The sequence below is a fragment of the Mirounga angustirostris genome, unplaced genomic scaffold (genome assembly GCF_029215605.1).
Source record: "Mirounga angustirostris isolate CCGP_5_RB_7025 unplaced genomic scaffold, mMirAng1.0.hap1 SCAF_2, whole genome shotgun sequence".
In the NCBI taxonomy this organism is placed as follows: domain Eukaryota; kingdom Metazoa; phylum Chordata; class Mammalia; order Carnivora; family Phocidae; genus Mirounga; species Mirounga angustirostris.
In genome coordinates, this window is record NW_026991710.1 from 70,704,160 (window position 1) to 70,722,961 (window position 18,802).

Here is an 18,802-nt window from a genome sequence, read left to right on the forward strand (position 1 = left end):
CTTAAAAAGAATGTTTCAGATTTTGTTTTAAATCATTGACAAAGAAGGTATATTATTATTATTATTATTAAATAAAGGCTATACTCTTTAACATGCATCTCAGGCCTTCCATGATCTAGCCCTACCTTCTCCTCCCGTGCCAGCCTGAGTAGTTTCTCTCCTCAACCCCTTCTTGTGTTGAAAGACTTCATACTGACTTGATGCCATAGGGGCCAAGGGCAAGCCACCTCAAAAGGTGCACTTCAGCATACTGATTATTTTAAATAGAAGTTACTTAAGAAACAGTTGGTATAAGGATACTCAGAACCACCTCCATTCCCCTCCAGCAAGAAATCAATTTCCCATATGAAAGGTACCCTTCCTGTACTAAGAAGTACAAAGATATCCTTATCACCAGAGATAGGAACTTTAAAGCTGAGAAAGCTATAGAAAAAAACCCTGAGATCATAACCTGAGCTTAAGAGTCGGATGCTTAACTGACTGAGCCACCCAGGTGCCCCATGCTCTTCTATCTTAATTATGTTAAATATTTCCATCTGGGGCGCCTGGATGGCTCAGTCGTTAAGCATCTGCCTTTGGCTCAGGTCATGACCCCAGGGTCCTGGGATCGAGCCCCGCATCGGGCTCCGTGCTCCGTGGGAAGCCTGCTTCTCCCTCTCCCACTCCCCCTGCTTGTGTTCCCTCTCTCACTCTCTCTCTGTCAAATAAATAAATAAAATCTTTAAATAAATAAATAAATAAATAAATATTTCCATCTATTACAATGACTTATGTGGTTTTTGTTTAGTGTCACAACTGGATTATGAGCTTCTGCTTTTTTTTTTTTTTTTAATTTTTGGATTATGAGCTTAAGGTCAGACACTCCCCACCTAGCACAGAGGATTCTACAACAAATACTTCTTGAGCACCTGCTATGTGCTGGGCACAACACTATGAAAGAACACAATCAGTGCAACAGGCAAAAAGCCCAGCCCTTAAGGAGTCTTCATTCCCTGTGGAATTGTTGAGGGACTGCATGAGCCTAGTCAGGCGTCATAATCATACCGTTAGAGCTTTGGTTAAGACTGGGGTTTCCTAATTCTTCATGTAGAGCCCTTTTTAACCTCCACGTGCTACCATTTCTCCTCTGAGGTGCAAGGGCCTTGGAATAGCTTATGCACACAGGAAACTATTTTTTTTTTAAGATTTTATTTATTTATCTGAGAGAGAGAGAGAACACGAGCAGGAGGGTGGGGCAGAGGGAGAGGGAGAAGCAGACTCCCCGCCCAGTAACTCGGGGCTCGATCTTAGGACCCGGAGATCATGACCTGAGCTGAAGGCAGATGTTTGACTGACTGAGCCCCCCAAGCTTCCCCCACATTAAACCATTATTAAGTCACTGTTCAAAATGCTATTTTCAGTTTTGTAATATTTGTTTCCCAAGGATGTTTTGATTTTCCACAGCTCAAGGTTTAGAACACAGCAGATTACTCCTTAGTTTATCCATTTCTTTTTTCTTACTTTTTTTTTTGCTAGCAAGTCTATAGTCCAGAGATATAAGGAAGAGAATACTGAATGGAAAAACAATAATACCAAGGAATAATAGAATTAATTCAATTACTATTTATTTATCGGGTTCAAGTTCTGTGCTTTCACTATGCATAGTAAGTAACATTATTATTTTAGTAAAACATACAAGATAAAACAAAATACTCTTGGGACATAACTGCAGGGAGTTATCTCATTGGTGAGATAATATACCTTAAGTCTAAATAACAACAGATGGGAGAATATAATTTAGTATTGTAGGGAAGTGAAATTGTTCCTCTACCCTTCAAGGTCTTCCAGCTGAACTTAGAATTAAATTTACACGAGACAGATTAAAAAGGGGGAAAAAACCCCAAAGTTTTCTTATGTGCACAGAGAGGCCTAATAATGAAATTGAGGCCTAAACAAATGACCAAGGCAGGCAGTTTTCATATTTTTTTAGACAATAAATTTGTGAGAAATTGACTGGCATAAAGAAAACAGATGTTTGAGAACTTTAATTAATAAGAATTCTAAGTGGAATTTGGGCTGAGGTAGTAGATAAGAAAAACACACCCTGTCTTTAAGAAGCTCAAAGTTAAGGGGTGCCTGGGTGGCTCAGTCGGTTAAGCGACTGCCTTCGGCTCAGGTCATGATCCTGGAGTCCCGGATCGAGTCCCGGATCGAGTCCCGCATCGGGCTCCCTGCTCGGCAGGGAGTCTGCTTCTCCCTCTGACCCTCCCCCTTCTCATGTGCTTGCTCTCTCTCATTCTCTCTCTCTTAAATAAATAAAAAAATCTTAAAAAAAAAAAAAAAAAAGAAGCTCAAAGTTAGGAAAAGGATACAGGTAAGTAACAAGGTAAACTGTAGAATTGATGATAGGTGGCCATGATTACCTGAATAAAATCAGGATATTATGGGCACATTGTGTCCCCCTCAAAAATCCATATGTTGAAGTCCTAATCTCCAACAACACAGAATGTGACTGTATTTGGAGACAGGGTTGTTGTTTTGTTTTGTTTTTTAAGGTAATTAAATTAAAGTGAGGTCACTAGAATAGGCCCTAATCCAATGTGACGGGTGTCCTGATGAGAAGAGTTTAGGACACAGACACCTACAAAGAGACCACCACGTGAAGACACTAGCGGAAAACCACCATCTACAAGCCAAGGAAGGAGACCTCGGGAGAAGCCAATCCTGCCAACATCTTGATCTGACTTTCAACCTCTAGAATTGTGAAAAAATAAACTTCTGTTGTTTAAGCCACGCAGTCTGTGGTACTTCATTATGGCAGCCCTAGCAAACAAATAAATACAAGGGCAGATGAAGAAAATGTACTAACCTAACCTAAGGAAATTAAATTTTATGTTTTAAGTTGTAGGAAGCCCCCAGAGGTATCTAAGCATCAATGTGACAGGAGCAGTTTGGGTTCTGAATACAATTTGGGAACGCGGGGACCCTGGAGTGGCGGATGGAGATGGAATTGACAGGTTAGTTGTTCCAGTGAGGAATAAAACAAAACATAGACCAAGGGCCCTGGGCGAAATCACTGACAACAGGGATGAGAAACGGAGGTCCTATCAGAGATTTGTGGGGCAGAAGTAACAAGATTTGGGGAGATGAGGTGTAGGAGGAGAAGAGCAGACAGATGAGGGTATCATGGAGAAGCATATCTTGACAAGTAAGGAGGACAGCCATGCCTCAAATTTCAACTGGGGGAACAGGAGGTGACGCAGGCTTAAAAGAGGAGGGGAATGGATATTTAATTTGGGATACGTTAAGTCTGAGACAATTGCAGATCCTCCAGTTGGATGAGCTCACCGTAGAGTGGGAATAAAGTTCTGGCCCCGGGGCTGACGTGGGATTGTGACTCGGAAGCCAGACCCTGAGCCGGCAGCGGGGGGCGGGAGGGGATGAGCTCGAGCTCAGAGCACCAGCGATCTGAATGTTCCAGGACGGAATCTTTGGGGTCCCCACAATGTGTGGAGAGAGGAGCCGACCAGAGGTTGAAGAAACCATCCAAAAAGCAGCAGAAGGGGGAACAAGGGGGCCGCCAAAGGCCAAGGAAGTCAGCATTAGTAGTTTGCTGGTAGTTTTCAAACGAAGTTAAGATTTCTTCGCCCCTGCTGCAGAGCAGCGCAGGCTGGATTTCGCTAGTACACACCATCCCACAAAATGGTTTTCTCTCTCTTTCTCTCTCTGCACTTTGGGAGAGGCAGAAGGGGCAGGCGGTGAACAGGGACCCAAGCATTATGTCGGGGTCCCGCAGGGAGTGACAGCTCACAAGCCCCTTCCCCGCAGGCGAGCGGGCGGGGCAGCGAACCCCTCCCTGCCGGAGCCCCTCCACCCGAATGGAACGTGGGCGCCGGCTCCCGGGCTCCCGCTCCACTTGGAACACGAGCCTAGGCGCCGCTCGCAGACTGCGCGGTCCGCGGGGGCGGCTTCCTCGCACCTCCCCCTGCAGCGCGCCGCGGCGGCTGGGCGAGGCGAGGCTAGGCGAGGGGGAGGCGGGCCGAGGGGGCGGGCGAGGGACGCGGGACCGCGGGGAGGTCGGGGGCGGGGAGCAGGAGGCGGCGGGCCCCGGGAAGAAAAGAACATGGCTCCTGCAGCGCGCTGCGCCGAGCGCGGCGAGGGGCGAAGGCGCGCGGGGCGCCAGTGACCGCGATGGTGAACTCGAGCCGCGTGCAGCCGCAGCAGCCCGGGGCCCCGAAGCGGTCGCCCGCGTCCCGAGCGGCCGGCCCCGGCCGGCTGATGGCGGGCGGCGCGGCCGTGGGCGCCGGCCTCGGGGCTCCAGGCGGCCTCCGCGAGCAGAGGGGCCTGGAGATCGAGATGGAGCGTATCCGGCAGGCGGCCGCGCGGGACCCCCCGGCCGGAGCCTCAGCCTCCCCCTCTCCTCCGCTCTCCTCGTGCTCGCGGCAGGCTTGGAGCCGTGACAACCCAGGCTTCGAGGCCGAGGAGGAGGAGGAGGAAGAGGAGGTGGAAGGAGAGGAAGGAGGAATGGTGGTGGAGATGGACGTGGAGTGGCGCCCGGGCAGCCGGAGGTCGGCCGCCTCCTCCGCCGTGAGCTCCGTGGGCTCCCGGGGCCGGGGGCTGGGGGGTTACCACGGCCCTGGCCACCCGAGCGGGAGGCGGCGCCGGCGAGAGGACCAGGGCCCGCCGAGTCCCAGCCCGGCCGGCGGCGGGGACCCGCTGCATCGCCACCTCCCCCTGGACGGGCAGCCGCCCCGAGTGGCCTGGGCCGAGAGGCTGGTTCGTGGGCTGCGAGGTAAGAGCGCGCGACCCGCAGCGGCTGATGCACAAACCAGAGCTGCGGGCGCCGGCCGGAGCCATCGCCCGCTGTGGGCAGCTTTCCGGGGCTCCCCCTCGCATCCTTCCTGTGTCCCCGCCTCCCTTGGAAGCGCGTACCCCATTCTGCTAATTGTGCTCTACTTCCGGTACCCATGCGGAATTCCACTGCGCCCTTGTTTGTGCAAATTTATGGGATACCTCCTTCTTACAACGGAAGGAGATGGGTCAGCATATTTTTACCTCTGTATATAAGTGAAAGCCGTATTAGAATGAAAGGGTACCTCTGAAGATTTTTTTCTTGTAGGGGAAAAAAAGAAAAAATATTCTAATACAGCTGAAGGTGGTTGCACCTGTATATCGGGTCTTCCGTTGGTCTGGACGCCCTCTTACCCCTCGTTCCATTCTGGAAAGGGTAGCTAGTGTTATCCAAGTTGTGGGGCAAGTGTCATTGAGTTGTCACAGATGTTGTTTTGGTGATGTGTGTGGTGGTTTGGGGGAGAGCGAGCTGTTGAGAGCACCACAAATAGAATAAAATAATGTCTAGGAAGACAGTTATTTAGCCATTTCTAATCTAGGCGTTTTTCTAAAACAATTGCAAAGAAAAAGTTACATTGTTTAAAAAACTTGGTAGTATGGTTTTAAATAGCTAACTTAATGTTCTCTGAAATTCCAACAAAACAGTGAAGTCACCAGATACCAGCTTTGTGTACATGTATCAGAGTTCAGTGCACCCAACTTTCCAGAGGCAGGAAAGGAATTTTCAAATTTGCCAGTGCCTATTTAGAGGACCCAGATTTTCCAGGAGCAGAGAGGATCCTGTTTTGCGAGGTTTTGTCAGAGGCATCCTTGGAAAAGAGTTGCATTTGCTCTCACATTCAAATTATTTTAATCTCCACTTTTTAAAGAGTTTCCATTCTCCATTCTTTTGAAAGTTTCCCTTCCCTACTCTTCCCTGTCAGTTTTGCAAATCTTGTTCAAAAAATCCAGCTGTTTTTATAGCAATGTGATTAAGACCAAGTCAGCCCTACACCCAGATTCCAGTTCTACCACACAGTGGCAAATTGCTTTATCTCTCTGATCCCCAGTTTTTGCTTTTCTTAAAAAGAGATAATCATAATACTTTGTTCTTGAATGGGGAGAATTAAATGAGATGAAACATGTGAAATGCTTAGCATGTCTCTGACATGTTGTGAGTGCTTCATAAATATAAATTGATTCATAAATTTTCAATAGTGTGCACTTTTGTACTTCTTTTATGTAAGTGCTTATGCTGTTACTTTGATTCATGTCATGGTGGGGAACAAAAGACCCTTTTTGAACAACCTATGTGAGTAAGTTAGTAAAGCTTTTTAAGGTTCAAAACTGTATCCAAACAAATTATTTTACATTGTTTTAAGTGTGCTTTAAAAAATATTCACTGAAGTAAGAGAAGTTTTTTGCAAGTTAGTGAATAATAAATCATGATCCTTTAACCTTCTTTGAATAAACTCAATAATGGAATATAATGAAATGAAATATATATCCTTATATGAGTTTATATACAAGTGTAGTTCTTCAAAAATTTTTCCTCAAAAAAATTTACAATGTATAGGCTCATAGGGAACTTCTAGTCAAACCTTATCAATGGTCTAATTAGTAGGGCAAGAGACACAGGAAAATGTTAATCTTAGGAAATTTTAGAATAAATTTTATTTTATTAAATATATTAAAAATTAAACATACATATCACTTATTAAATAAGTGACGTTTGTTGAATAATTAGCACCTCCTATGAAATTAGTACTGAACTAGGTGCTCCCCCACCACTGCCACCAAAAAAAAAAGAGGTAAAATAGCACCATCACCATTTTCCTATGGATAGAAACCAAGAAAAGTAAAATAATCATGAATGAGTTGTGATTTTTTTCCCTCATGGGATACCAATGACAAAAATCTTAGATGCATTATGTAAGTAGTACCCTAGGATCAGAACAGAAAGTAACTTGCAATTTCTAAAGGTAGGAAAGATTACTCAAGCTTGGAGTGGTTAGGAGCTTCCCTGGAGGTCTCCTGCCTTCGTGATTTTGTACAACTCACTAAGATTCCCCGAGCCTCTGTTCCTCATTTATAAAACGGAGGAGTTGAACCTAATCTCCGGAGTCTTTTCTAGCTTCCACATACTCTGTGATGTTCTTTAATGACATGAATCCAAGATGGACAACAAATGGTCTTTTTTGCTTTTTGTACAGTAGATAGATCTATCTCCTTAGCAGGAGTAAGATAGTAAAGAAGAAATGTTTGAGGTTTGGTTGTGGGAAACATGTGTCCAACCAAGAAACTGAGAATTTATCCCTAAATATTAGGAAGCAGTTGCAAGTTGTTAACAGGACCAGAAACATGCCGAAAGGGAGTATCGGTAGGCAGTGTGCTGTGCAGAAAAGCTTGCGCAGGGAGGCAGAGAGGCGGAAGGACCATGTAGCCGGCAGCCAGTGAAGAAGTGGTGAAGGTCTGGACCAAAGTGAAGGATGGCCGAAAGATGTAAAGACTGCCCTCAAACTTAAAGATATCCCCAATAATCTTGTTTGCTTTTTTCTTAGCAAACTCTTTTTAGTGCAAAAATAAAATTTGACACTTTACATGAGTTATCAAATTTTCTGAATTTCCAGAATTGAATGTGTTCTATGGATGTATCAACGTGGTAAAGTCATCTCCTGTTATTTTAAACATCTGTGCTTGGGGTTTCGGGGTTTTGTTTTCCTGGAGAAATCCTAAAGTACTGGCTGTGTTGGTCAGGGTGGGCTGGGCTGCTCTAACAAATAGCTACCTTCTCTCCCATTCACTTGTATCATCACTGCCCATTTCCAGAAACTTTTCATCATTTCAAACAGAAACTACCCATTACCACGTTACCCTTCTCCTGGTATCTTCTATTCTACTTTCTGTCTCTGTGACTTTTTCTACTCTAGGTACATCATATTAGTGGAATCACAGTGTTTTGTCCTTTAGTGTCTGGCTTATTTCACTTAGCATAATTTTTCAAGGTTTATCCATGTTGTAGCATGTATCCAAATTTCATTCCCTTTGATAAATGGATAATATTCCATTGTATGTCTACAACACATTTTGGGTTTATCCATTCATCAGTTGACGAACACATGGGTTGTTTCCACCTTTTGGCTATTGTGACTTTCCCTTTGTTTTTAATCCAAACCTCACTCCATCACTTCTTCCTTTTCTTTTTTTATTTGCACTATAATTTTGAACAAACAAGATTTTGTATTTCCGTAGCTGTGGGGATTTTTTTGAGGGAGCATTGCTACTGTGAGGTATGTGGTTATGGTTATGCTAGTAACAGAATTTGTGCAGTCAGCAAACATTTGTGAGGGTCTCCTTTGTGGTGGATCCTAGAGATACAGAGATGAATAATACAAGGTCCCAACTCTCAAGGAGTTCAGCTTAGTAGGGGAAACAGGTGTAAGGAAATAATTGCAATGTGAGGTCTCAGGGATTGGAGGGACCCAAAGAAGAGAGGACCAGCTGTATGGGAGGAGGTCAGAGGAAGTGAAACTTGAGTTAACATTTTGAAGGATGAGGGGGGAATTTAAGGAGGGAAAAGTAGCAGAAGTAAGAACACGCAAGCCTATAGCTTATTGGTACTTTTTCCTCTAAAAAGTTAGAGCTCGTGGAGGCTTCAGGAAGGGGGCTGATACGGTCACATATCAATCAGAAGATGATTCTAGCAAGAATGTAGAGAATGGAGTGAGGCAGATAGTGCTGGTTGGTGGGAGAATAGGTCAGGAGAGGGCTAACCGAGAGACAGGGGTAACAATGGACTGCAACCAAGGCATGTGCGCTGGGATAGAAGGAAGCTGGACTGGAGACAGACAGAAGGCATCAGAATTGTGGACTAGCTCCATGTGAGGGTTAAGAAAAGGGCCTGTTCTAGGATGAAACCCATGTTTCTGGCTTGGTACCATTAACCCATACCGGGCAAGTAGGTTTCTAGACAAAGAAAGAAAAAATCTCAGTGTGGGGCATGCTAGTTATTAACTGTCCGTGGAATATGCATGTAGAACTGGCTGTTAGCTGTGGCACCTGCTTGTCTGTACCTCAGGAGAGGGCCGACTGAGAATTTAAGATTCAGGGGTCAATAACATAGAAGGGAGCAACTGAATATTCTATATTAAATGGGCCAATAGTAGTAAAAAGTCACTTCCCTTTTTAAAGTTGGGCCTGCAATTCAAATAAATATTTGGAAGGATTGTGTTTGTCTTCCTAAACAAGGCCCACATGTGTCTGAGCACAAAACCCCCGAATTCTTTCGTGATAGAAATGCAATGAGAATTTGGTTAGGCTATTCACAGTAAAATCGTAGTTCGTATGGATTTGGGTGTTTACACTGTTCTGAAATTTAGACCAACTAGAGGTCAGAAGTAGGACATTTTTCAGAGTTGCACCTGTTTCTGGAGCTATAGACAAGTCTCTTTCAAGTACTTTATGTGCTTTACATATAATATTTCTAATTCCCAGAGCAACCCCACCAAGAGGTACTTTTATCCCATTTTCAGCTGAGGAAATGGAGGCTCATGATGTTCGATAAGGTCCCACTGTTCATATGTGACTGAGCCCTCAATTGATCACAGCTGACTCCGAAATTCCACATTGCACCTTGTCATGATCAATGAGTCATGGGGATTTAGTGTACATCAGATGGGACAGGGTTGGTATGAGGCAAATAATCCACACACAGTCTTTTGACCATGGAACTGAAATATTCAGGATGAAATGATACGATAGCTGGAATTAGTTTCAAAATTGAGAAGGAGTGGGTGAGGGTTTAGATGAATCAAGGTTGTTGTTGAGTTGATAATTGTTGAAGCTGGGCAAGAGATACATAGGACTTCATTATATCATTCTCTCTGTGATGTTTTTTGTGTATTGCAAAATAGTTTTGGAAGTATTTGAATAAGATAGTTGCAAAAATGGCATTTTTCACAATTATTTATGTTTGAGACATCTTTTGTGTTTCAGGTTGTCCATCTCAGAGTCCCTCTATATTCATATTCATAAGTACCACTGCCTATGGGAATATACACTGTTTAGATGAAGTACTCCAACTTTGGGCTCTGGCATTGACCAAGCACCCTCTTAAATATGAGAGAAGCTGGATATTGTCTGGTGTCCCCCTCATATCATGTTCTCCCTAACAGCTGGAGACACTTTATGTATTCAGTGTGAGTGCCTGAAATGCTGGGCATATACTCCCTCCACGGTGAGGACAGTTGTGGGAAAAGACAACAGTTGATTTTGAAGAATGCTGCCATTTTGTAACCATTCTTATTCCATCAGCTCTGCTAAACATGGGAAGTAGTTAGCCATAGGACAGCAATTTTTTCTATTTGTGGACATAGCCATTTCTCACTCATCAGAATGTAAAGAGGTCCCCGTGTCCTAAGACAGATCCTACATACACACCCAGTGGGGAAATTGGATGAAATTTTGAAGGTGATAAATATTTGAGGAAGTAGATAATTTAGAAAGTCAATGAAATGCATAAAGTATATTATATAAAAATATAAATAAGGGAACTTTGTTTCTTTTTACTTGAAATGTTTCATTCGGGGGCTAGAATTAAATTGCCATAGACCATTGCACGTTTAGCTTGAATAAAATTTGATGGGAGTTTGGTTTTTCTATATATAGGTCAAGCAATACCATTTGTAAATATTAAGAACCATGACTACTCCTTAGTGCGTAATTGCTTATAAACCATGGGAAAGAGTGAAATCACTGACTAAGTGAGGCAAGACAACAATCTTTCCTGATGATAAAGAGACCAGTCATCTCCACTTATGTGTATATTTTAAGCCTGGTCTCCAAAAGAAATATAACCAAAGAAATAGTGTGATTGCGTCCAGGGCTACTGAGCCTAATACTTGGCTGCCTCTATGTTATTCTGATTGTAATTTTCCATGTCATCTAAATTTGTAATAATTTTTAAATATGATAGAGTTTCAGCGAACAAACATTCTGCTTGCCGCATTTCTTCTGCGTGAGTAATTCCCTGACAACTACCAGATCTTGGCAGAAGCAGACCCGGTCATAAGTCATGCTCCACTTTCCGTGTGCTGAAACCTATGATATGTAACACAGTGTCTTTGAATTCAGATGCTGATTTTCCTAAAGGAAATTTAGGAGAAAAAAAAGAAAAGGAAACGAAATACCCAAATTTAGGAGTAGTATTAATGTGTTATTATAAGACTTAAAAAATACATAAACACTGGTGATGGAGTCATTTCTGTGAAGTAAAAGCCTCGATGCCATTTTCCCCTGTCCTCTGTGTGGCTTGATGGTGGCTTAAGTGGCTGTGTGAGTTTCAGTGATTGATGGCGTTAAAGTCTGTGGAATAAACGTGTGAGGCAGACTGTCGGGGCCAGGTTGGCTGCCATTCACAGCCGACCTAATCTAACTGAAAGGATTGAGAAGTTTGTCCTTTTTGGCAAACATGAAGGCTCTTCCAAGTAGCCAGCAATGTGATTTTACCACACTGTTCATTAATGGGGGTTTTGGATGGCCACCATGTCTGTCTGCTGAGCGAGTCCAAAACTGTGGTCACTGCCTCCAGCAAGCTTGCAGAGGGTTATGTCATCCCTGCTCAGCCAGCCCAACGCTTTTTCCATCTGCTAAAATATGGAACATGGCTGCTGATTTTATTCTTTCTCCAAAGAGAGAAAGAAGTTGGATGATTGTTGCTTTTAACTTAAAGATGATATGTTAATTAGCATTTTTCAAATCTGTTAAGCTAAGCATGTTTAGAGTAGTCAGTCAGCATTGAGTTTCTTAAAGGAGAGAGAGGGTACAGAGTGGCGAGATTTTGTGCCACTGGATATTTCCATAGTGAGATGATGCTCCAACCAGGCTTTCTTTTCATCAGGAGTGATCCAAAAGGTGTCATGTGCCATAGAGTTACATCATGTCCTAACTAGGTTTAGTAAGAGGATAATTGCCAGGTTGTGTCCTCCCCCACACAGGAAAAGCAGATGTGTGTGTGCACAGTTATTTAATATGTTCTTCTGGGGTGCCCTCATTTCCTGTTCTCTTTATAAGTTTTTACTAAGACATTTTCTGATGGGATTGGGAGTTTAGACAATGATCAGATTGTCGCCTTGTGTTTTGTACATCTGGGGGGGACGGTAGAGGCTGATCTATTCTTACATAAAAGGCACTCCTGCTAAAACAATTTCTTAGTTATATTCAGAGCATGCTAAAAAAAAAAAAATACAGGAGAATCCCCCTTAAAGGTTATACTATTTATTTTATGTTTCTTCTTTGCCATTCATGAGATTTTTAAAAATAAAATGTCATACTTTTCATTATTATTTTAAAGGTCTCTGGGGAACAAGACTCATGGAAGAAAGCAACACTAACCGAGAGAAGTATCTTAAAAGTGTTTTACGGGAGCTGGCCACATACCTCCTTTTTCTCATAGTCTTGTGCATTTGTAAGTAGAACATTTCCTCCTACTAAAGGAAAAGTTTTGAAAATATTTGACCTGTCAAAACCATAATTGAAAGGAATTGTATATGCATCAGAGGGGTTCATTCAGAAGCTGTCTGTTTTCAATTTCAGTTTAGAATTTGGTAAAGCTTTCCTCTCTCCTCTGGTAAAAATTGATTAAAATTCAGCGTTATCTGATTGGCCAGTTCATTGTCAGCCATGACCATTTTCACTATGAGATGCATGTGGCAACCTGCCAGATATCAAGAAACGAAGTAAAAGGATTTTTTATTAGATTTCCTGATAAAGGGGCGCCTGGGTAGCTCAGTCGTTAAGCGTCTGCCTTCAACTAAGGTCATGATCCCGGGGTCCTAGGATTGAGCCCCACATTGGGCTCCCTGCTCGCAGGAAGCCTGCTTCTCCCTCTCCCACTCCCCCTGCTTGTGTTCGTCTCTCGCTGTGTCTCTCTCTGTCAAATAAATAAATAAAATCTTTAAGAAAAAAATGATTTCCTGATAAATACACTGTCACTATTTTTACATCAATTAATGTGAAGTTTAATGTAGGAATTATTTTCAGCAAAATGACATTCAAAGTTTAACGTTCAGGAAATACAAATAATGTCTCCTAATACTGCTTCTATGGATATATATATATAAAAGTCCCATTCTTTTGGATCTGGTTGTGTTTCCTGTGTGGGTTCCTTCATTCTAATTCATAATGTCTTCCACATCTTCAGTAATCACCAGCCTTGTACTCTACAGGAAACTTATGGCAGACTCATCTCTTTCTTCTTCCTCTCTTCTTTCAGTATGTATATGCATCCCCTGGGAGGGGAGGGGACTCAAGCCTTATCCAGGACAAGTCTTAGAAACCATTTGCTTTGAAGTCCAGAAAGTCTTAGACAATGGATTGATGTTCTGATTCAAAGGGTATTGGATGATGGGAGTTCTGTCCTGTTCTCTCTAAAGGTCGTTATGAGAACAGACAAGGAAGCAGCTTTATGACAACCAGGACCTCTTACCATACTCCTGGGAAAGGACTTCCTTCATATAGTGTACACTTAGAAAGGCTTAAAAAATTAACACCAATCTTAAAAAGAGTCCCCTTCTTTGTTTATGGAGAGAATCAAAATTTATCAATGATTTAATAAGGCCATTCTTATTACATTAAAATTGACCACCTTGAATTTAATTGACTAGGCAAAAAGCTTCCTTAAAAACATTTTTAAAATTTATTAGATTTATTAAAAAAATTTTTTTAAACTTGTAAGTTGAACATAAAGGATTGAGGAAACACTTAAGTTTCAATACTTATAATTTTAAGAAATTGAATATTGATTTGTTTACTATCCCCACACAGTTTTTTATTAATACTAGTAAGTTCTTAATGAGCTTTTTTTTTTTTAAAGATTTATTTATTTATTTGAGAGAGCAAGAATGAAAGAGAGTACATGAGAGGGGGGAGGGTCAGAAGGAGAAGCAGGCTCCTTGCTGAGCAGGGAGCCCGATGCGGGACTCAATCCCGGGACTCCAGGATCATGACCTGAGCCGAAGACAGTTGCTTAACCAACTGAGCCACCCAGGTGCCCCTTAGTGAGCTTTAACAGGGAATGACGACTTTTTGCATTTTCTGAGACTTTGCCAATCCACGTGGGAACTTGAGAAAAAAAGAAGGTGTTTAAGCTAGAATGTATGTATGTGTGAATAATATCTGTTTTCTTGATTTTTTTCTGTTATTTGTTTAGGAGGGAATGTCATTACTTTTTACAACATTCTTTTTTTTTTTTTTTTTAAAGATTTTATTTATTTATTTGACAGAGAGAGACACAGCGAGAGAGGGAACACAAGCAGGGGGAGTGGGAGAGGGAGAAGCAGGCTCCCCTCAGAGCAGGGAGCCCGATGCGGGACTCGATCCCAGGACCCTGGGATCATGACCTGAGCTGAAGGCAGTCGCTTAACCAACTGAGCCACCCAGGCGCCCTACTTTTTACAACATTCTATCTAAGATAGAAATGCTGAAAAAGTAGAAAAGATCTATTCATTATATTAAAAGTTGTAAAGCCAGAGATGTGATATTTTTAATTTTTATGTTCTAAGCTGTTAGAGCTTATAATACTGAAGTAGAGTTTGCTCCCTGCATAGGCGCTTAAATATTAAACTACACTGGCCTTAAATATTAACAGATTGATTAGAATCATTATTAAGATTTTTTCAAGCATGACACAGACACATACATACGTATATATTTTTATGCAAAATATAAGTACCCCTATAAGCACGTTTAGGTTTTCAGTGGCCCCCCCCAAATTGCTTGAGCATCAGAATCACCAAGAGAATTTTTTAAAAATTACAGTTTGCTCAGATCTGCTAAATCTGAGCCTTCCAGAGGTGGCCCAGGGAAGTGAGTGTTCCGATGCACTGACAAGTTTGGGAACTAGGCCAGATAAATAAACTGAATAGCTAGAGTTCTAGGAAACATGCCTTACTTAAGTCATGTAGTTAGTGTTTTCTTGTTTATTTTGGAGTTTAATGCTTTTTGTTCTTTTTCACACTAATCACTTTTTTCTTGTATCAGTAGCTGCATATTTTACATAGGCCAAGTTTTATTTTCAGAGTACTGTGGAATCTCTGGCTAGGAAGGGATCTTAGCAACCATATGATCAAACCTCCACTGAATGCTAAAATTCCCCCTGCAGCATCCCTCTCAAATGGTCAGTCCTCTTGTGTCTGATTGAGCAAGAGTTCCATGTTAAAGGACTTACTTCTTCGAAATAGTTCATTTTGTTTCTCTATGGCTATGTTAGAAAGTTCTCCCTTATATGAAGCCAAGTCTAACCTGTCAAATTTCCTCTCCTAGCTCTCCCCTCCAAGCCACCTGCACCAAGTACCTTTTCCATGTTCTTCTCCAGTTTAGCCCATCAGAAGTTTGGAGACAGACATTCAGTCTCCCTTAAGTCTTCTCTAGGTTAAACCTTTCTGGTTCCTTTAACTGTTGATCATGTAATTGGAGACATGCGTTTGAGTACCCGTGTGATAGAAACTCCCTCCAGCACACGTTCTGTTCATCAGGTCCCTTTGAAGGCACAGTAGGAGCCTCATAATGAAAGAGGGGGAAAGGGGGGCCATAGGTGTCCTCAGTCAGATACACAGCTGTGGTTCATGCCTCCTCCCATCACCTGATTCTTCACATGAATGATTCCTCAGTCTCTTCACCAGAAACTATAAAGCACTGTGTCCCCCAACTAGTATATGAACACTTTTTCCTGGAACATAGTAGCGGACTTCCCTTTCAGCTGTGTTAAATTTCATCTCATTCAGTCCATCTGTTGAAATTTTTTTGGATCTGGATTCATTCATCTTATGTATCAGTTGTTCCTCTTGGCTTCACTGGATCAACAGAGTTGATATCATCCATGTCCTTATCCTGATTAATTAATAAATCAAAAAAGATTGGTCTAACAACATCATCCATTAGTCAAAGTTCTGAGTTCACTGAATTATATTATCACCTAGCTCAAAATGTTCAAGAAATAGGATAATAAGGATAATAGAATAATAAGGATAATAAATAGGAAATAACAACTGGGTGGCTCCGTCATTAAGCGTCTGCCTTCGGCTCAGGTCATGATCCCGGGGTCCTGGGATGGAGCCCCGCGTCGGGCTTCCTGCTCTGCGGGAAGCCTGCTTCTCCCTCTCCCACTCCCCCTGCTTGTGTTCCCTCTCTCGCTGTCTCTCTCTCTGTCAAATGAATAAATAAAATCTTAAAAAAAAAAAAGAAAGAAATAGGATAATAAGAAAGACTTTTTCAAATGCCTGTCAGAATAACTCCACCATTCCTCTGCTATTAGCTGTTGACCAAATTAAAAATGAACATTATGAGGATAAGCGGACATGATTTACTCCTAACAAAGCCTTCCTGGCTCCTAGTGACTGAGCCCTTTCCCATTGCTCAAAAACCATCTTTTTAACTATTAGTTTTAAAATCTTGCCAGCAATATCAATATCAAATGACCAATAATATAAAGTGTATTACTCTGTGGGTAAATGAGATAATGTACTTAACCGTATGCCTTGCGTATTGGAAGCTCTTGATATGAAGTAGATAGGGTTCTGGAAGGCAGTTGGCATAGTAGGAAAAGTATAGATTTTTTTTTGCATCAACAGAGATCTGGGTTCAAATCCCAGCTCCACTACTTATATACTAGGTAAGCTTGAACAAGTTATTTAACCTTTCTGAACCCTTGTTTTCTCATCTGTGAAATACTTATTTTGAAAGATTTTGTGGAATGCCTGAGTGGCTCAGTCAGTTACGGGTCTGCCTTCAGCTCAGGTCATGATCTCAGGGTCCTGGGATCGAGCCCTGAGTTGTCCGGCTCCCTGCTCAGCGTGGAGTCTGCATCTCCCTCTCCCTTTGCCTCTGCTCCTCCCCCTGCCCATGCTCTCACTCATTCTCTCTCTCTCAAATAAATAAATAAAATCTTAAAAAAAAAGAAAAGAAATATTTTCTGAACTTTGGGATTGATATACCAAAAAATCCTAGGATACTGTCTGTCACGTGAAGAATAGTAAGAGCAAAATTCTTCCCAGAAATAGTTGACAATGGCTGAATTGTTTCATTAGTAGGTTCTAAAAACTATAGGTTCGAATTGTTTGGACATTCATTTGAAGCAACTAAGTGCCCATCAAGACCCATTTTCTATCTTACCAGTGTTACTTCTAAGACCTGTGTCTTTAAAATTAGTCTACTTAACCCAGAGGAGAGAAATGACATGGGAACTAGGTAATCCCACTTTCTCTATAATTTAGAATTTATTCTTACTTGAAACCTAAGGTTGCTATGAATCCACCATCAAAGTACGTGCTTATATATGGGTTACTGTTATAAAGAGCCACGGAATTTCTTTGTGTGACTTAGATGCTGAACTTAAAGAAGGGGATTAATGGTATTGTTAAAGATCTTTGGAAAAACCAAATGAAGTCTTTGGTGAATCTATGATAAAAGTACATTTGCCTCTTCTTTTTTTCTGCTCTCTCCGTTAAAATTTCTCAAGTTTCCTGTTCAAACATAGTAATGGAAATCATAAAGAAAAGTTTAGATAGAGTTAGCATCATAGAAATTTGGTATTTCTGTATGTCAAAAAAAATAGACAAGATTAAAAGGCAGAAAACTCTCAAGAATACTTAGAAGAAACATTACAAAGGATTAATATTTTAACACATATATAACCCACAAAGCACTGAGAAAAATACCAAGGCCTCAGTAAGTATTTTACGGAGTAGAAAATATAACGTATTTCACAGAGTAGAAAATGTAATCAATTAGATTAAGGAAGTCTAACTTTAAACTCACCAGTGTCCAAAGAAGTAATGAAACTGGAGAAATGAACAACACAATCATAATACAGCATGATATGTCCTGGGATAGGAAGAGCTCTTATATGAAGAAATCTATGTGTCTCCATCTCTTTATTTCTGGAGGAAGAAGGCTTTGCTTTGTATTCTAAAAAAAAAAAAAAAAGAATAGTATCAAATCAACATGTTGTATACCTTAAACTTACATAATACGACAAGTCAATTATATCTCAATAAAAAAGAAATGAATATTTTATTTTACTTGTAAAAATCTTGCAAAGATGATTAATCTAAAGATAGTTTTCCTAATTGCAAGAGAATTCATGCAGATGAACTGTTGATAACTAGGTCAGGGAAGTCAAAGTCCGTGGGTTAATCATCACTTTGGTGGGAAGCTAATTCAGTTTCCGGTGACATACATTCCAACAGCTGACACATTCAGTCTGAAGATCACAGCTTGCAGCCCACGGAAAGTAACTTTTAAAGACTGCCTATGGCCGGAAAGCTCTCTGTCCTTTTCAATAGAACAAAACTACAATGACAAGAAATGTATGTTCTTGCATAAATACTAATTTAAACATGGCCTGCGTTCCATGTGCATAGCGTTCTCTTCTTTATGTCTTTGTGATAACATATATAAATATTACATATCTTTCCCTCTTGTTTCAAGTGACAAAAGTAATAACCTGAAGCTCAGTATGGGCACTCGCAAAAGCACTTGCATCAACAGACTTTATCCCTCAAAGATTTCCATCACAGTGTTACTTACGACTTCCTTCAAATTTTAACCAAAACTAGATTAAAATATCTGGTTTTAATAACTTTAATTCACCTCTCTTGTTTATTCTGCTGTCTCACTTCTACCTCTTGAAACACCTCACCAGAGTTGCTTAGGGTCCTCTTAATTGCCAAATTTTATGGGCTCTTTTCAGGCTTTCTCTGGCATTTGCTCCTGTGGCATTTGGCTTTCTAGAAGCTTCTCTTTGGCTTCCAGGACTCCCTCTCTTCCTGTGTTTCTTCTTGCTCTATTCACTTTCTTAGTTTTTTTCTTTATGAAATGTGTTTAGCCAGTGTATTCTCTGTGATTGGGTCTTTGGTTTTCTCTTCAGGTGATCTTTTCCACAGCTTCAACTGGTACTTGCTGCTGGTGAGTCCAAGCGCCCCCTAGACCCAGCTCA

At 41.5% G+C, this 18,802-nt stretch overlaps 1 protein-coding gene across 7 annotated transcripts in view; it reads left to right on the forward strand.

The window, feature by feature from the left end:
- Nucleotides 1-4,059: 4,059 nt before the first annotated feature.
- Nucleotides 4,060-18,802, forward strand: part of PKD2 (polycystin 2, transient receptor potential cation channel) — a 63,279-nt gene continuing 48,536 nt past the window's right edge. For 6 of the 7 annotated variants that reach the window (XR_010409464.1, XM_064584774.1, XM_064584770.1 and 3 more), the window contains exons 1-2: nucleotides 4,061-4,771; nucleotides 12,161-12,274. Coding sequence is in view for 6 of the 7 variants with exons in the window: in XM_064584774.1 (XP_064440844.1) it covers nucleotides 4,171-4,771; nucleotides 12,161-12,274 (715 nt within the window). In the remaining variant the exon portion in view is untranslated. Of the gene's footprint in view, nucleotides 4,772-12,160; nucleotides 12,275-18,802 lie in introns of all 7 variants that reach the window. The other variant, XM_064584771.1, reaches the window with a different exon arrangement.